The sequence below is a fragment of the Gadus macrocephalus genome, chromosome 22 (assembly GCF_031168955.1).
Source record: "Gadus macrocephalus chromosome 22, ASM3116895v1".
In the NCBI taxonomy this organism is placed as follows: domain Eukaryota; kingdom Metazoa; phylum Chordata; class Actinopteri; order Gadiformes; family Gadidae; genus Gadus; species Gadus macrocephalus.
This window is the reverse complement of record NC_082403.1, coordinates 4,638,719-4,655,227: the sequence shown is the minus strand read 5'-3', so window position 1 is coordinate 4,655,227 and position 16,509 is coordinate 4,638,719. Positions and strand designations below refer to the sequence as shown.

The following is a 16,509-nucleotide window of genomic DNA, read 5'->3' as shown; positions in this document are numbered from 1 at the left end:
CGAACCCAAAAAACACAGACCCGCACCAATGTCTCCACTGCTATCTGCCCTGATCACCGTCAACATCAACACATCTCTTCTGCATGACTGCAGTCCATGTTTCACTAACTTTTGGTTTATGGGCAAAAGAGCCGAAGGTGACTCATTATTATTCATCAGGTGGCCGCAGCAGCACAACAACACAATTGTTATCACACCTTCGCACACAGACACACTCACGCAAACACACACACACACACACACACACACACACACACACACACACACACACACACACACACACACACACACTACCCAACAAAAACACAAGAAAAGGGACTGGTCCACAAACACAAACACACACACACACAGACACACACAAACACACACACACCTGCCGTGGGGATTGAGGGGGTGGGGAGGAGGGAGGAGAATTCGCGGTTGAGAGGACCGGTAGTTCGCCTCTGCATTGATGAAGAGCTGCGGCAAGCAGCCTCCAGTGGTCCTCTCCCCTCCTCCTCCCCCATCCAGAGGAGCAGGAGACCAGGGGGAGACTGCTATAGAAGTCACCTTCTGACGACGACAACAACACGCGAGAAGAGACTATAAAGCACACACATGTTTTTAATAGAAATCGGGTTTGTGTGGAGGTTGGTCACGTTGCGCGCCAATGGTCCTACAACATGGCCCGGATTCATCCCAGGACTTAGGGACAGGCGGGGTGGCTGTTGGTGGGCTGAAGGGCATAGCTTAGATCTCGTCTCTCCTCTTCTCTCTCATCTCTCTCTCTCTCCTCTCTCTCTCTCTCTCTCTCTCTCTCTCCTCTCTCTCTCTCTCTCTCTCCTCTCTCTCTCTCTCTCTCTCTCTCTCTCTCTTTTCTCTCTCTCTCTCTCTCTCTCTCTCTCTCTCTCTCTCTCTCTCTCTCTCTCTCTCTCTCTCTCTCTCTCTCTCTCTCTCTCTCTCTGCGTGTTGTTGTTTGGCTGGGATATTTCTCAGAGACCTAGATGTGTGCTATAATAAACCCCGGCGGATCTCAGATTTCATGTGTGTATGCCGTGTTCGCCACAGCATACTGACTAACACCTTGGCTCTCCCCCCATACGACAGAGAGGACCGCGGTAACGGAGAGCACCCTGGGACCCTGATATATCTGGTTCAGACCCCTGGCTAGGGACTAGAAGGACAGCGGTATGGACAGAGGACACCGGTTGTCATATTTCCAATACATACAAAAAAAAACGAACAAGCAGACGGTTTCTCTCGTTTGACGTCAGGCTTCATTCGTCAGCCTATAGGAGGACACAGCTGGCGCAAAGATGCCCAATCCAGATGCCACATTGCATACAGTATGATCGTATATCAATCAACATCCTACATCTCGGGGTAACATTGGGTCGTTTACAGAACACATGATTTGTAGTTTCACAATGTTATGGAAGACACGTCAGCAGTGGATGTGTTGGATTCACAAGCCCAGTCTAATGTGACCCATCTGGGCTAAGATCGGCTGATACCAACACCATCCTCCTACCACAAGACCCCCCAACCGCTGACCCGTTCAGCCTCCATCATCCCACTACTCACATTTCTCTGTCAGCTTCAGTTTCTCCTCGAAATCATTCCCGAGCTCCTTATAATCCATGTTTGTGTGTTCGGGCAGTGAGTCTCAGTCCCGTTCCCTCGCTGTCATTCCTCAGAGCCGACGCACAGGAGATGAAACTCCCGCTGCAGCAACACGCCCTCTGGAGATCCGACCGGGAGCCGGGGAAAAATGAGGTAAAAGATAAGAAAGATAGAAGTCCGGGGTTAGGAAAAAACAAAAAGGAGGCAGGCCAGATGAGATACGTGTCGTGGTGGTCAGCGGACACGGTGTCAAACGGCCTGTGAGCAGCCGGCCAGTGACTGAGGAGACGGAGAGTGGATCCAGACGGGGAGCAGGGAGGAATGTTGCCAGATTGGGCCAGAGTTTCCGCCCAATCTGGCTGCGGGCGCTGCAGCAAGGGTTAGGCGGGATATCTGGCTCAATCTGGCAACGCTGGCAGGGCGGGACATCCTCGCTGCGTCCGGACCGTGCCATCTTTTTGGGGAAAATTTGAGAAAAACGCAGCAACTCCACGAAAGTTTATAGTAGATACCGAGTAAAATGTGCACGTTTGGCGTCAAAGGCGTGTTAGTTTGGGTTTGGTTGTTATGGGGGGATGGTGAGGTATTGTGCTAAAGACTGTTTGTAATAGGAGAATATGGTGATAGTGAATGGTAGAATCCGTCAGGGTCCTCAACTCTGGGCTACTTATGTAGTTGGCAGTAAAAGTTCGCCCTGCGGTCGTTACACATGTATACGCGTCGGCGTAATTACGAATGCAATTAACTTTGAATGGACAGTTCCCCTTATTTATTTATTTATTTATTTATTTATTTTAAAATTTGTGACTCTTTATATTGCCTTTGATATTGCCTACAGTCTCTTAAACCATAGTCACAGAAGAAAGACCCCCGGTATTAATTTGCTATTATAGGCAATTATATTTGATAATTATAAGGTATGATATGGTTGCATGTTGGTGTTAACCATATGCATAAATAATAATCCAAAACAGTATACTGGAACAGCTAAATATTAACCCGATCTGTTACTCTTACTAATAGTAATATGTTGAGGGATCAGAATATATTAATTTAAATTATCTCCTAGATGCATGCATCTATTTAAAATAAAATATAATAAATGCATGCTATTATCTATGAATGTCTCACCATGCATCCACATATGTACTGACTTGTTTTGATAAGGGGAATTTATAAAAATAGCGAGTGGGGTAATCCATGAGTGAATCGCCCTTACAGAGTTTCACTCTTTCACACATTCTTTTTTTATTAAATGTTTTGAAAGACACACACACACACAGACACACACACACACACACACAGACATTCACGCACACACACACACACACACACACACACACACACACACACACACACACACACACACACACACACACATCATTATATATTGACCTACATATATATATAACATATATATGTATATATTGTCCACCAAATTAAACAACTTACAACTTAAGTTTGATAACACCGGGTTTGGAAACAGGTCACCATTGGCTCCAACCCCTGCAGTTACACAACAGAAGTGCTGCATGACTGTTGGGTTTCGGTGGAAATCGTTCACAATGAGGATAACTCGGTATTACTGAGTTTACGCAACACTTTGATTCACCACAATCCCTCCCATTCACCACACTTATCTACGAACGGCCCGTCCTGATCGATAAAGACACTCATTGTGGTCGTTATGACGATATCAGAGCAATGATGACGCCACACGGAGAAACTGATCTGCCCCCTCCGGCTATGACCCTAGACTCTGACTACCCCTCCCCCCCACGCCCTCCTCCCTCTCTCACACCTCCCCCCCTACCTCTCCTCGGGCCATCTATTTATATTACCAACGATATGACTTTGCTTTCTGCAGAACTTAGGTCTTGAACATGAGAGAAGAAGGACCGCCCTTCTCTGCTCTGGTTCACATGCTAAGCATTCAACCATAGTAATTCATATTATTTAACGGTGTACATAAGAAAAATACGCAGGTTTGTAGCTTTGAATGATTGTACTTATTTTATTATGTGTATCATGTTACCAGTCCGAGAATTTCATACCATCATCGAAATTTTCATTCATTCATTTCATTTCGATTTTCACTTCACTGTATACTTAAGTTGACAAATGAAACTCTGGAATCTTGAATCTAAATGTCCGAGTCTTTACTGCATCCGTTACAAATAAAAGGCAGAACTAATGAACCACTGCACCCATGTAGCAGGGACCCCAGAGATAGCCTCTCTATCGGCTACTGACCCTCAGGTCAAATCTGTTAAACATCCCCTTATACGTCTAACCCTAACAAAAACGAGCGACCTTTACTTTGAATTTGGAAATCTCTCTTCAAGTGATTTTTGTCGTGCTACAGTTCTGGTTGTTGTATTTTGTGTTGACTATAACGACTAATGAATACTTCTTGGTCGCCTGCAACCCAGTCAAACCACACACAGACTCCAGTCTGCATCCCTCTAATCTTAAGACAAAGAGCTACCTAAACACCACCTCCTTTGGGGGGGGTACTGTCCCAACTCGTCTTCCCTCGCTGTCTGATCTCAGTGCTCAGAAGGCACCTCCGTTAAACCACAGAGGTATGCATCTGTAGACACCCCCCCCCCCCCCCCCCCCGCACGCTGTCGACACCCCCACACCACAAGAATCCCAGTGCAACTGCACCCAAAAGTCCCCCGTCAACGGTTGGTGGGAACGAGGCTAGCCTGCTTCTTGTTCTTCTGTGCTTCTGTGTTAAAACCTGCCAACATTCTCGAACAAAAACATCCCTACTTTTTGGGGGTTTTGGCTTTCATTTTGAGGGATTGACTCAAACACAATTAAATCCACCTCTGAAATGTGATTCAGTTATGGATTGTTTTACATTTTAAGTCGTTTGCATGAAAAGCGCCACATAAAGTTTTACAGCTCAGTCGTCCAGTCCCCACCACCACCACACCCTATAACCCATCTCCGTGCGACTTCCCCTGAACCTGGTACCGATTACGACAAGCCAAAGTGAACTTCCATTTTATCCAAACTGCCGACGAGCCGAAACACTCTCTCACTCCCTGCTCTCTCGGAAAATGACCCAAATAAAACAATGGCTTGTGATTTTCCAGGGCGCATCATTAGCAGAGCGTTCGTCTAAGCAGTCACACTCTTTATATATCCTCAGCTGCCACAGTGTGGGAGCGGAGCTGTGGCAGTTGCTGCCGCATGGAGCTCCAAGGAACTGCAGAGTAGGATTGAATGAACAGACCCAGCCACCACTGATCACTGCAGGGCAGAGGACGCCGGGCTCCACAGCACCTGAACCACCCACAGACGACCTGGTTTATGGTGGAGTGATGTTTACATTTTAGTGGGCAGAAGCGTGTCTCCTCGGATCTGTTGAGCACTAACGAAATACCAGTGCCAGTAGTTTGTGAATGACATGCTAGTCATAGGGGGGCAGGATGATCTAGTGGTTTAGGGTTCAGAAGGTTCTGGATTCGAACCCCTTATCCTAAGGCTACCTGGAGGCATCCTTGGGCAAGAGGCCTAAATGCCATCTGCTTATAATTACATGCATAAAATCGCTGAAACTTACTCTGGATAAAGTAGCCTGCTAAATGATTTTATACCACGCTTATGAATCGCAAATCATCATACAATGTAATCGACCAACCCTGTCGTTCATTAATGACAAACTAAACATTGGAGACAGCTGCTCTGGTCACATGCATGGGCCTTTTACTGTGATTACCATGGGTCATGTAGTACGAAACGGGCGAGCATGTCCTGGACCTGGGCCAAGCCCTGCCCCGTGATGGCAGATGATTCCATCTGTGATTTGGGTTCAGCTCTCCCCCCCAGTCACACACATTGTTCACATACGCCGTCACCGGGCCGTGCCCCGGCTCTCGTCCCTGGCAGTTGGCATGGCTGTGTCACCTCCAAGCTCTCAGCTGTTGCCGGGGGGCTGGATATCGGTGACAGCGGCAACAGTTGCCAGGGAACGGCAAAAACAGTTGCCAGGGACAACAGTGTCTGCTATGACAATCTGAAGTTGGGTCGATCGACGTTTGCGTCTGATTGGAAAACCCAGAGAATCGTATGGAATATATAGATTTAATAATAATAATAATAATACATTTAATTTAGAGGCGCCTTTCAAGACACCCAAGGTCACCTTACAGAGCATATAGTCATCATTCAAAACTATGTAAAACAGACTAGGAATAAAAGGAAAACAGAGGTTAAACATGAATAATAATAATAATTAATAACACTCAAAGACGCCTAAAGTGAAGGGGGGACCTCACTAACCACCACCAATATGTAGCACCCACTTGGGTGATGCACGGCAGCCAATCGGTGCCAGAACGCTCACTACACACCAGCTTGAGGTGGAGAGTTAGGGATGAGGTGGAGAGTGAGGGAAAAGAACATTTAAACACTATCGACCATATTTAAACACTATCGATCACATTTAAACAATATCGACCACATGTAAACACTATCGACCACATTTAAACACTATCGACCATATTTAAACACTATGGACCACATGTAAACCCTAACGCCCACATTTAAACACTATGGACCACATTTAAACACTATGGACCACATGTAAACCCTATCGACCACATGTAAACCCTATCGACCATATATAAACACTATCGACCACATTTAAACATGTAAACCCTATCGACCACATTTAAACACTATCGACCACATTTAAACACTATCGACCACAAGTAAACACTAGCGACCATATTTAAACACTATCGACCACATTTATGGAATATAAACATTTATATATTTATTGGGTTATGTGCATTATATATTAGTTATTGAGCCTTTATAAAGATTCAATATACGGAACTATATATATATAAATATATATTAGTTCTTTAAGATTTATAAAGGTGGGAAGCATTACATAAAATATTGTTCAGCAAACTAGTTAAATATCCTCCTCAGAACATTCTAAAAATACAATTCTACATCGACAGACCTCATTCTGTCATCAAATTATTTGACAGTGAAATAAGCGTTTGCCTTTGTTTATTTTTCTAAAAACCAATGTGTCAAGACGCACGGAATACGGAGCATGTCCGGAACATCGCATTACGGTACACTATTAATACGCACCATGTGGTGTGTCTGTGTGTGGGATGTGCGTGAATGCCTCCGTACGTGAGAGATGTGACAACACGAACGGAGACTCTACCGAACACATGTCCACAGATTCAGGGTCTTTACACGGGATTCCAGATCTTGGGGTTGTACAAAAATGACTTCTTTGATAACTTCTGTGGTTCGTAATAACCTGGAAGAAACAAGACAGCAAGATGAATCAAATGTATTTTCATGAATATATGAATACTGACTAAGTCAAACGTAAGTCAAAAGGCTGGGGGAAGATTAAAGTGTAGATTCGCTCAAACAATATTGTAAACCCCCTGCTATTGTACACTGGAACAGACCAGTGACCAAACACTGAATTACACAGTGACTATGATCTACCACATTTATCAATCTTCAGCTTTGCACTCTCCGCACATTTACTATTCAGTCATTCAGCTTCTTATCCAAAGGGCCCTTGATTCAGACCCAGATCAATAAGGAGCAGGTAGGGTTGAGGGCATCATGCCCTAGTATACCTACTGGTACAGTACAGTACACTACAGTATAATACAGTACAGTACAATACAGTATAGTAGAGCACAATACAGCATAGTACAGTACACTACAGTATAATACAGTACAGTACAGTATAGTACAGTACTATATAGTATAGTACAGTATGATACAGTACAGTATAGTACACAACAGTATAGAACAGTACAGTACAGTATAGTACAGTACAATACAGTACAGTACTATATAGTATAGTACAGTATAATACAGTACAGTATAGTACAGTACAGTATAGCACAGTACTATAGTACAGTACAGTATAATACAGTACAGTACAGTACAGTATAGTACAATATAGTACAGTACAGTACAGCACAGTATAGTACAGTACAGTATAGAACAGTATAGTACGGTACTATATAGTATAATACAGTACAGTACCGTACAGTACAGTACAGTACGGTACTATATAGTATAATACAGTACAGTACCGTACAGTATAGAACAGTACAGTACAGTATAGTACGGTACTATATAGTATGATACAGTACAGTACCGTACAGTATAGTACAGTACAGTACGGTACTATATAGTATAATACAGTACAGTACCGTACAGTATAGTACGGTACTATATAGTATAATACAGTACAGTACTGTACAGTATAGTACAGTACAGTACAGTATAGTACGGTACTATATAGTATAATACAGTACCGTACAGTATAGTACGGTACTATATAGTATAATACAGTACAGTACCGTACAGTACGGTACTATAGTATAATACAGTACAGTACAGTATAGTACAGTACAGTATAGTACAGTACAGTACAGTACTATATAGTATAATACAGTACAGTACCGTACAGTACAGTATAGTACGGTACTATATAGTATAATACAGTACAGTACCGTACAGTATAGTACAGTACAGTATAGTACGGTACTATATAGTATAATACAGTACAGTACAGTACAGTACAGTACAGTACAGTACAGTATAGCCCTGAACTGAAGCCATCCTTCAGTGGCGGTCTCTGTACCTGGGCCCGGCCCGGCCTGGGGGGCCCTTCCGCCCTGCGGACTGCGTCGGGTCTCCGAGAGGAAGGCCGCTGTGGACCCGGGGTGAGTGGCGGGGCCCTCGTAGTCCACCAGGTCATACTGACCCGGGCCGGGGTAGGCCGGGCCCTTGGGAACCAAGCGGGCGGGCGTGGCCATCACCAGGACCTTTCTCCTCCTGGTGCGGCAGGTGGAGGAATCAACGCTTGAACTATTATTAAATATGCATGTAATATTAATTATAAATACAAACATAAATGACAAAATACTATTTTGTCATTGTTTACATTGACACCACATTCTGTCCTTTAGCAGATGCGTGGTTCCAAAGAGACTGATAGTTGAGAGTTTTAGATGCAGGTCATTAAGGAGCAGGTAGGTGCGAGGAAATCTTGCTCAAGGGGGCCTATAGACACATGTACATTGGGGATCGTACCCCGAACCTTTCGGCGGGGAGTCGAACACCCACAGTGGGAGTCACGTCAACATACTCCCCGCTCTCATGTCAGTGTAAATCTTTAGACACAATCTAATCCAACGAAAGTGTATTCTGTACTCAACACGGGCGAGACAGGATGTAGCCGGACTGTCCCGGGTTCAATCCCCAACGCCCGCAGTCTGTGATAAAGTGCACTCAGACTCACAGCAGGGTGGGCTTCCTCAAGGGGTCCGGGCTGTGGTGGAGGTTGTAGGCACCAGGACCCGGGACCCGGTGATCCACCTGAGCTGGGAACCGGGAGGACTTGGATTTGAAGGGAGACATGGCGGCTCTCGGGCTGTTCTTGGTCGCAGTGCAGCTGATCTGGTAGTGGCCTGGGAAGGCAGTCAGAAGAGGCTTCAAAACAAGATGCTAAGTGCTAGGGACGCTGAAATATTGAGGGGATAGAGAGTGGGTTGCCTACACGGGGATGGGAGGTTTGGGTTGATGGCCAAATCACAACGTTTGGTACTGGAGAGAAAAGTAGATGAGCCCTTTGACTGGAAGCTTCCACCAGGATGACCACCAGATACCTAAAAATATTGACAAAACGCAGTAAGATATTATAAATTCAATCCAGAAATCTTTGCTTTAACTTGTATAAAACAGGATGCAACATACATTGAGAATCAACCACAATGAACTAGTGTTCCTAATAACGTTTTGAAGGAGAACTAATATAAAAAATAAACAATGTATATAAAATAATTAAATTAATATAAATCAATATAAATGTCTGCTGTCCTCTACAGTTTGTTGATTTGTATTAAAACAAATCAAACTTCTTAACAAAGAGAAATGGTCTACACCATATATTTCTGTTCACAGTCCCTTAAAATCCATGGTCCTCTTTCAAGAGGTCATGACCCCCTCCCACAAGAGAGTCAGGGTGCTCAGGAGCCAAGGCCGACCCACGTACATCGTACTGATCTGGGCCTGGTGTTCTGAACTTGGGCTCCAGCATTGGGACCGCCACCGGGGCTCTGAAGGCCCGGGAGGCCCCCCGTCCGAAGCTGTGCCTGGCGATGGAGGAGGACTGCAGGTTGTAGGAGTCAGGGCCGGGGAGGCCTCTCTTGTGGTGGCGGGGGACTCTGGGGACCTTGCGGGGTAGGGGCCAACGTTCAGTATCAAATTTGTCATATTTACATTTTAATTCTGGGAATTTAGCCGATGCTTTTATATAAAAAAAATACAATAATGTACATTTGTCCGAAGAAAGAGAAACAATATATCGCTGTCGGTACAGTAAGGATGTTCATATAACCAAGTGCCAAACAGTGACGATCCAATTTGATTGTCGAGGTTAACCCATTCCCCGAATACAACAAAGACTGCTAGTACTAACTAGTCATATGTGCATTAATGACCGACAAGAAGAGATCATCAATAACCAATGATATGAATTTGAGGCCTCCTTTATGGTGAAACACGTACCAAATAACAGCGCAAGTAACAAAATATACATCAGATAAGATGGTACTGAATTAACCTCAGATGGGACATTTAGGTACAAATAAAAAGGTAATGCAACAAAATAAGAAAAGCGAGCACACACACAGTGTCACTTGTGCCGCACTGTCATAAACCTTCCTTTATTTCTGTACTACTGCTCCTAGTGCTGACATCAAGGAGCAGGTAGGAGTTAATCCCTTAATGCCCACAGGTTCTGGGTCAAACCCCTGTCTATCTGTGGAGGCCTATGTCAACATCCGGCTCATCAACGACTCTAAATACATCCTCTGGCAGTCGCTCTGTATGGATGTGTCGGCGACGACGAGGCAATGATTAGCTAATGGACTTGATGAGGTCTCGTGGGTGGATGACGAGGGTGGGCGAGACCTTGGAGGGGAAGCTCGCGGTGCCCTTCTTAGAGAAGGAAGGACTGAAGGTCTCGGCCGAGGGGAGGGGGCAGTAGGATCCTGGGCCTGGGTTCTCATTCTGAAAGGACACCCGCGTCAGCATAATGAATCTATCTAACTTTCCGTTTACACTGTAAATGGACAGATACTCAGCATAATGAAAATGAGTATTATCACGTTGAGTATCTGTCCATTTACACTGTAAATTAGCAGATACTCTGTATAATACAATTTTCTCCATTATGTTTATGATAAGTATTAGTATTATTAGTATGTTCTGAATAAGTGGCAAGGAGTATCCTACCAGGGTGTCCAGTGAGAACCTCTTGGACTGTGAGGAGAATCCCATCTTCTCCTCATTGTCGACCACTACCGTTTGGTACTTGGATGGGATCGAACACGTGTAACCTGTAATACTACGGACTATTTGAAGGTCAATAGTGTTAATTAGGAGGCGTTTTAACACATGTGATTATTATTATTTTTACAGCAGCTATAGGAAACTCACCATCAGATTTTCCTGTGCATAATTTGCCCATGGTTTACTGTGAAATCATGCAGAAATAGTCAGATTCAATCCACAGTGTGTACTGAAGAACTATTTAAAATAGAAATGAGCAAAGGTACAAATCCAATTTTCAAAACTATACCCACAAATAAAAAACAAAGACACAAGACTCCCTCTATCATTGCAACAGTTGAGGCCACCACGGCACACAGACCCAACACAACCGTTTCTACAACCCAATATGTTGCTATGACGACTCCAACACCCACCTGATCGTGCTGAGGTACTTTATCAGCGGCGAATCTGGAAACAGGGGGCCGCGCCTCGGGTTGTCCTTTAGCGCCCCCCGGCGGTGAACGCACCACCGCTCTACTACTTTCGGCGGGGCCCGTGTTGTTTCTCTCCAGTCAGAGTGGCTCTCTAGTATTCATCATGGCGATGCATGCGAAGGCAACTCCACCACAGATCCCCGACACTCGTCGGGAGCTGGCGGAACTGGTGAAAAGGAAACAAGAACTCGCCGTATGTTGGTTTTATTTAAACTCCAAGGACTAGGTTTTGGTCACACCGGCGGGCTTTAGGGAGAAAAGTTGTCTCTGGCGCGCAGGTCGCTAGGCCCCCGCGGACTGCTAAGCTAAGCTACATTTGAACCCATTGGCATTGGTTAGCGTGAGCTGTCGGCTAAATAACACTGTCCGGGTGAGCGTTGCTAGATGCTAATGCGAATTAGCATTTAACATAAGCTATTTATACAAAAAGGTTGAGAGAATGCATGCGGATTTCAGTGTTCCTAGTCCATCCGAGCACTCTTCGTCACGTAGTTTTAAGCGTGCCTGGAGGAAAGTTGTTAGATTCATCCGAAATGGTGTGAAACGTTATGAGTATATAGGCGTTATATGTCTAAATGTAGCCTGCGTGAGGAGCCGGTCCTTTGGTGCTTTGGCTGACGGTAGTGTAAACTATTGACATCTTCTGTTTTCATATGAAGGAGACGTTAGTGAACTTGGAAAGACAGATCTATGCCTTCGAGGGCAGCTACCTAGAAGACACCCAGATGTATGGCAACATCATCAGAGGATGGGACAGATACCTCACCAACCAAAAGTAAGTCATCGTCATCATCATATACTCGTCTTGTACCATCGGTGATTAGGGAATGCAATAATTCTTCAACTCTGTTTTCAATGTGTGTTTCTGAGCTTCATTTTAAATGCCTGATTTATTATGTATCCATAGTCTATTGATCCAACTGTAGAGTATGGATCACATGTTTTAGTATTTGTCTAAAAGCTTGAGAATCAGCTTTTTATCCAGTTGTTGTCATATAGACTGTTTTAACCTACTAGCTGAGCAATATCAAGGAGGTATTATTTTTTTTGCTAATGAATAACGTATATATAATAAAGCATGATGTGATTCACACGTAAATACATATTTTGTGAATGTGTGACTAATGCTGGAGACCTTCGTGTGAAAACTAAACTGTATGCCTTCTTTTCCTCCCGAAACAGGAATTCAAATAGTAAAACCGACAGACGAAATCGGAAATTTAAAGAAGCAGAGCGTTTGTTCAGCAAGTCGTCAGTTACGTCGGTAGCGGTGAGTTTCCCGTCAATTCCTTTTATGGTCATTGCACTAAAATGGAATCAGATTCTAATTCTTACTTCCTTGGCGTCTGTTGTCATTCCGGAACCTTCCAAGGCGACCCACTAACGCCGTCTCTCTCTGATCCAACAGGCAGTGTGCGCACTCGGGGGAATACCTGATCACATGAACGAGAAACGTGAGTTCACCGCAGCGATATCCGTGAAGAAAAATTCTGTCATCCTTGGCTGTTGGAGCTGGTGTTCATGATGGTGTTGGGGGTGTTAGCGGTGGTGTTGTAGTGGAGAAGGTAGTGTTGGTGGTAGTAGTAGTGTTGGAGGTAATGCTAGTAGTAGTAGTAGTAGTAGTCGTCGAGGTAATGTTGGTGGCATTATTAGTCGTAGTGGAGGTTATATCGGTGGAAGTTGTGATTGAAGAAGCAGTGTTGGCATTGACCGTTATTAATGTTGGTGGAGCTGGTGATGGTGGTAGTGTTGGTAATGGGCGTGGCGGAGGTGGTGGTGGTGGTGGTGGTGGGGGTGGTGGTGGAGGTGGTGGTGGTGGTGGAGGTGGTGGTGGTGGTGGAGGTGGAGGTGGTTGTAATATCCGTAGTCATGGGGTTAGATCCGGTGTCGGGTGGTGCTAGCGACGGAGGTATACAGATGAAGCCTGCGGTCCGGTCTTCATCCCCGCTGACGTTCTCCCTCCTCTCCCTCCTCCCCAGGAGAACCGGGCAGCGGCACGGAGAGCGACGCCTCGCCGGACCTCCAGAACCAGGAGAACGAGCCCAGCCAGGAGGACACGGAGGACGGGGACGGGGCCCTGCAGGACCTCAAGCCCCAGAAGGCCGCCTCCTCCTCCTCCACGGGCAGTCACCACGGCAACCACAAGAAGAGGAAGAACAAGAACCGACACAGGTACGGCCGTCGTCGTGTCCCGGCCCGTCTCCTTTCCCACGGGTTTCCTTCGGCCACTTTAATCCAAAAAAAGCGTAAATAATCATATTTTAAAAGTAACAACATTGATTGTAACACGTATCCTGTCCATCACAGAAACCAGGTTTAAAAACCTGGGGTTCTGTTAGTTACACACTTGGTGTCTTAAAAAAAACCACTAGTTTAAAACATTAGTTATCTTACACTGTAGATTTAATACTGCCATGGTGTTTACTTTTACCCTGAATCTAAACCGCCACAACACTGTTGACTGATGTCATGCAGGAGGGTTGTATTCTGTGCGTCAGGTCGTGGTTGACGTTCGATAACCGTGCGGGTACCGACCGGACGGATGGGGGGGCTATCTCCTGTGATAACCACCACCGGGGTTTACTAACACCAGTGCTCTCTCCCTCCTCCTCCTAATGCCGCTCACAGTCCTTCTGCAATGTTTGATTATGACTTTGAGTAAGTCTGACTTCAACTTCCTGTTCCTGTGGCATCTGACATCCTGCCTGCTGCCAACCTCATCCCCGTCTTTTATCTTCTTCTTCTTCTTCCCGTCGCTTCTAAATTTGCTTTCATTCCGTTTGGATGTTTTCACCGTTAGACGGAGCCCGCTGGTTCTCCAGTCCGACTGCATGCCCCCCCACCGCTGTGACACGCACGCACACACACACACGCACACACACACACCTCTCTCTCTCTCTCTCTCTCTCTCTCTCTATAACCGCCTTGCATCCGCTTGGTGCGCTTTGGTTTCTCATGCTCATATCCTACTGAGTTGAAGTTTTTTTTTCTTTTTTTTTTATTTCCCCACATTTTCTTTCTTATCACTCCGTTCGGTAAACTCCTCTTCCGAATCAAACCTCATCTCTCGGCCGGCGTTGAAATTGTTGACTCTGACACTGTTTGCTTAAATGCAAACATATGCTGTTTGCTTTCACTGAGCTTCCGCCATCGAAAATAAACGGCCTCTCTGTTCATCGCTGTGGTTACTGTCAGGAAGTTCTCCGGCTTCTCCAAGGGAACTAATTTTATACTTCTTTTTGCTTTTGTCGCAGGTTCGACATGAAGGTGAACAAGAAACCACGAGCGGTAAGTAGTGCCGGTCACAGCGGCCATCTTGTTGTTGTTAATTTCTGTTACAAAACACAAGTTTGCCTTAAAGGTGACATATTATAGCACCAGGTGTGTGTGCTTAGCCATTACAAGCAGTTTTGAAAATCTGCCTCTTCTGACATCACAAGTGTCCACAAGTGGGCGTGTCCACCTAGATGTGTGCTGGATAGATCGGTCCGCCAGCCTACCCAGTGGACTGAAGCAACCGTTGCTCAACTACCCAGCACGCATCTAGGTGTACACGCCCACCTGTTATGTCTGAAGAGGCAGATTTTCAAGACTGCTTGTAACGGCTTGTCACACTCACACTTGGTGGTATAATATTGCACCTTTTTAAGATTCAAAGTTCGTTAACATTATGGAGAACATTTACATCGCCAAAAGCACAGAAAGCTAAATAAGGTGCAACAGAGATACAAAATAATAATTTTACAAATCTCTTCCAATCAGGACTTCTCCACCTGACGGTCTGGGTCAACTGGACTTGGCGCGGGGAACAAGAAGACCTAACAGTGACTCTTTCTGGACTATTGTCGGCTCTCTCTGCGCCTTTCGGTGGTCGTCCGTTTTTGTTTTCGTCCCGTTTTATTTCTGCCTGTATCGTGTATAGTTCTTAAACCATTCCCCCTTGTTTGCTTCCATTTTTCCATGGTTTTGTGATGAATGCCTTTACCTTACCAATAAAAGCTGTGTGACCTATTCGAGCTCAGCCAGGGCTACTTGAAGTGGAGTGCTCAACTGCGTCATATTGTATAGTGTTAAAAATCAACATATTTATTATCCCAGTCTCATGTTTCCCCAGTGTAACAAAAACAATTATTTCGGTTAGCATTTCGTAGTCTTAGCGTTATACCTCCTTCTGACGAGAGCTTCTTTTATTCCACAAACTTCTTTTTCATAAAAATTGTAATAAAAGATCAAGGTATCACTTTGTCACGGTGTTATTACGAGGGTGAAACGATGGACTTCTTACGATGTGTGTATAGTTTAGGACAGTGGTTCTCGAATTGGGGTACTCACAACGCTAGGAGAGGACACACACACACACACGAACACGAACACACACACACACACACACACACACAGGGCACTGGTGTGCTTTTGTGGGGAGAAATTAGCCAACCATTACACGAAGCACGCGGCCATGTTTCTCACCCAATTGTATTTATTTGCCCCCTGTTGACGTACAGTTTACACTGCCAAATAGAACGCACACATTATGTAATGTTACATTATAAAGGTTTTGTGTCGTTGAAAAAGTTTAACAACCACTGGTAACGGCTAATCACACTCATACCTGTTGGTAATATGTCACCTTTAATCGAAAGCTATAACAGTGGATTCAGAGGCGTTCCATTATTGAGCCTGTTGCCTTAAGTCCCCTTCAAGTGGACCTTGAGGATTCAGAGCTTTGTGTTGTTGCATGGCGGCGATCTGTGCTTCCAACCAGTGTTTTCTAAGCCTGGTCATATCGCTGACATGAGTCTGGTATGTGGGGCCACAGTGTGATTTAATTGCACTGGAGGGCTGGGGTCATGGATCTGTCTTTTGTCACCATTCCCATTCTAACAGGAGGATTGTGTTGCAGTGCCTGCAGGTGCAATGTCTCTTGCATAGTTTCGCTATCCATCTGTAATTCCTGTGTTGCGTTAATTGTGTGGCAGGAAGGGTGTAGACTCTACACCCTATACTGTCGAGGGTGTATCTCTAAGTAGGAGCCCTAACTAATCATTAAATGCATTCCGCC

At 45.0% G+C, this 16,509-nt stretch overlaps 2 protein-coding genes across 4 annotated transcripts; one reads left to right on the top strand and one right to left on the bottom strand.

Annotated features, from left to right (window-relative positions):
• Positions 1-6,622: 6,622 nt before the first annotated feature.
• Positions 6,623-11,534, bottom strand: stpg1 (sperm-tail PG-rich repeat containing 1). 2 transcript variants are annotated; one of them, XM_060043210.1, is made up of 9 exons: positions 11,391-11,534; positions 11,122-11,158; positions 10,918-11,036; positions 10,594-10,692; positions 9,674-9,853; positions 9,179-9,287; positions 8,921-9,089; positions 8,261-8,454; positions 6,623-6,904 (listed from the first exon to the last, which is right to left on the bottom strand). In XM_060043210.1, the coding sequence occupies exons 2-9, from the start codon at positions 11,150-11,152 to the stop codon at positions 6,834-6,836; spliced, it is 972 nt and encodes a 323-aa protein (XP_059899193.1). In that variant the 5' UTR covers positions 11,153-11,158; positions 11,391-11,534; the 3' UTR covers positions 6,623-6,833. The 2 variants fall into 2 exon arrangements, with proteins under 2 accessions (XP_059899193.1, XP_059899194.1); XM_060043211.1 differs by lacking the exon at positions 11,391-11,534 and adding an exon at positions 11,268-11,373.
• meaf6 (MYST/Esa1-associated factor 6) lies at positions 11,510-15,690 on the top strand. 2 transcript variants are annotated; one of them, XM_060043230.1, is made up of 8 exons: positions 11,510-11,643; positions 12,110-12,225; positions 12,633-12,720; positions 12,859-12,904; positions 13,430-13,622; positions 14,079-14,108; positions 14,705-14,738; positions 15,213-15,690. In XM_060043230.1, the coding sequence occupies exons 1-8, from the start codon at positions 11,554-11,556 to the stop codon at positions 15,225-15,227; spliced, it is 612 nt and encodes a 203-aa protein (XP_059899213.1). In that variant the 5' UTR covers positions 11,510-11,553; the 3' UTR covers positions 15,228-15,690. The 2 variants fall into 2 exon arrangements, with proteins under 2 accessions (XP_059899213.1, XP_059899214.1); XM_060043231.1 differs by lacking the exon at positions 14,079-14,108.
• Positions 15,691-16,509: the final 819 nt, after the last annotated feature.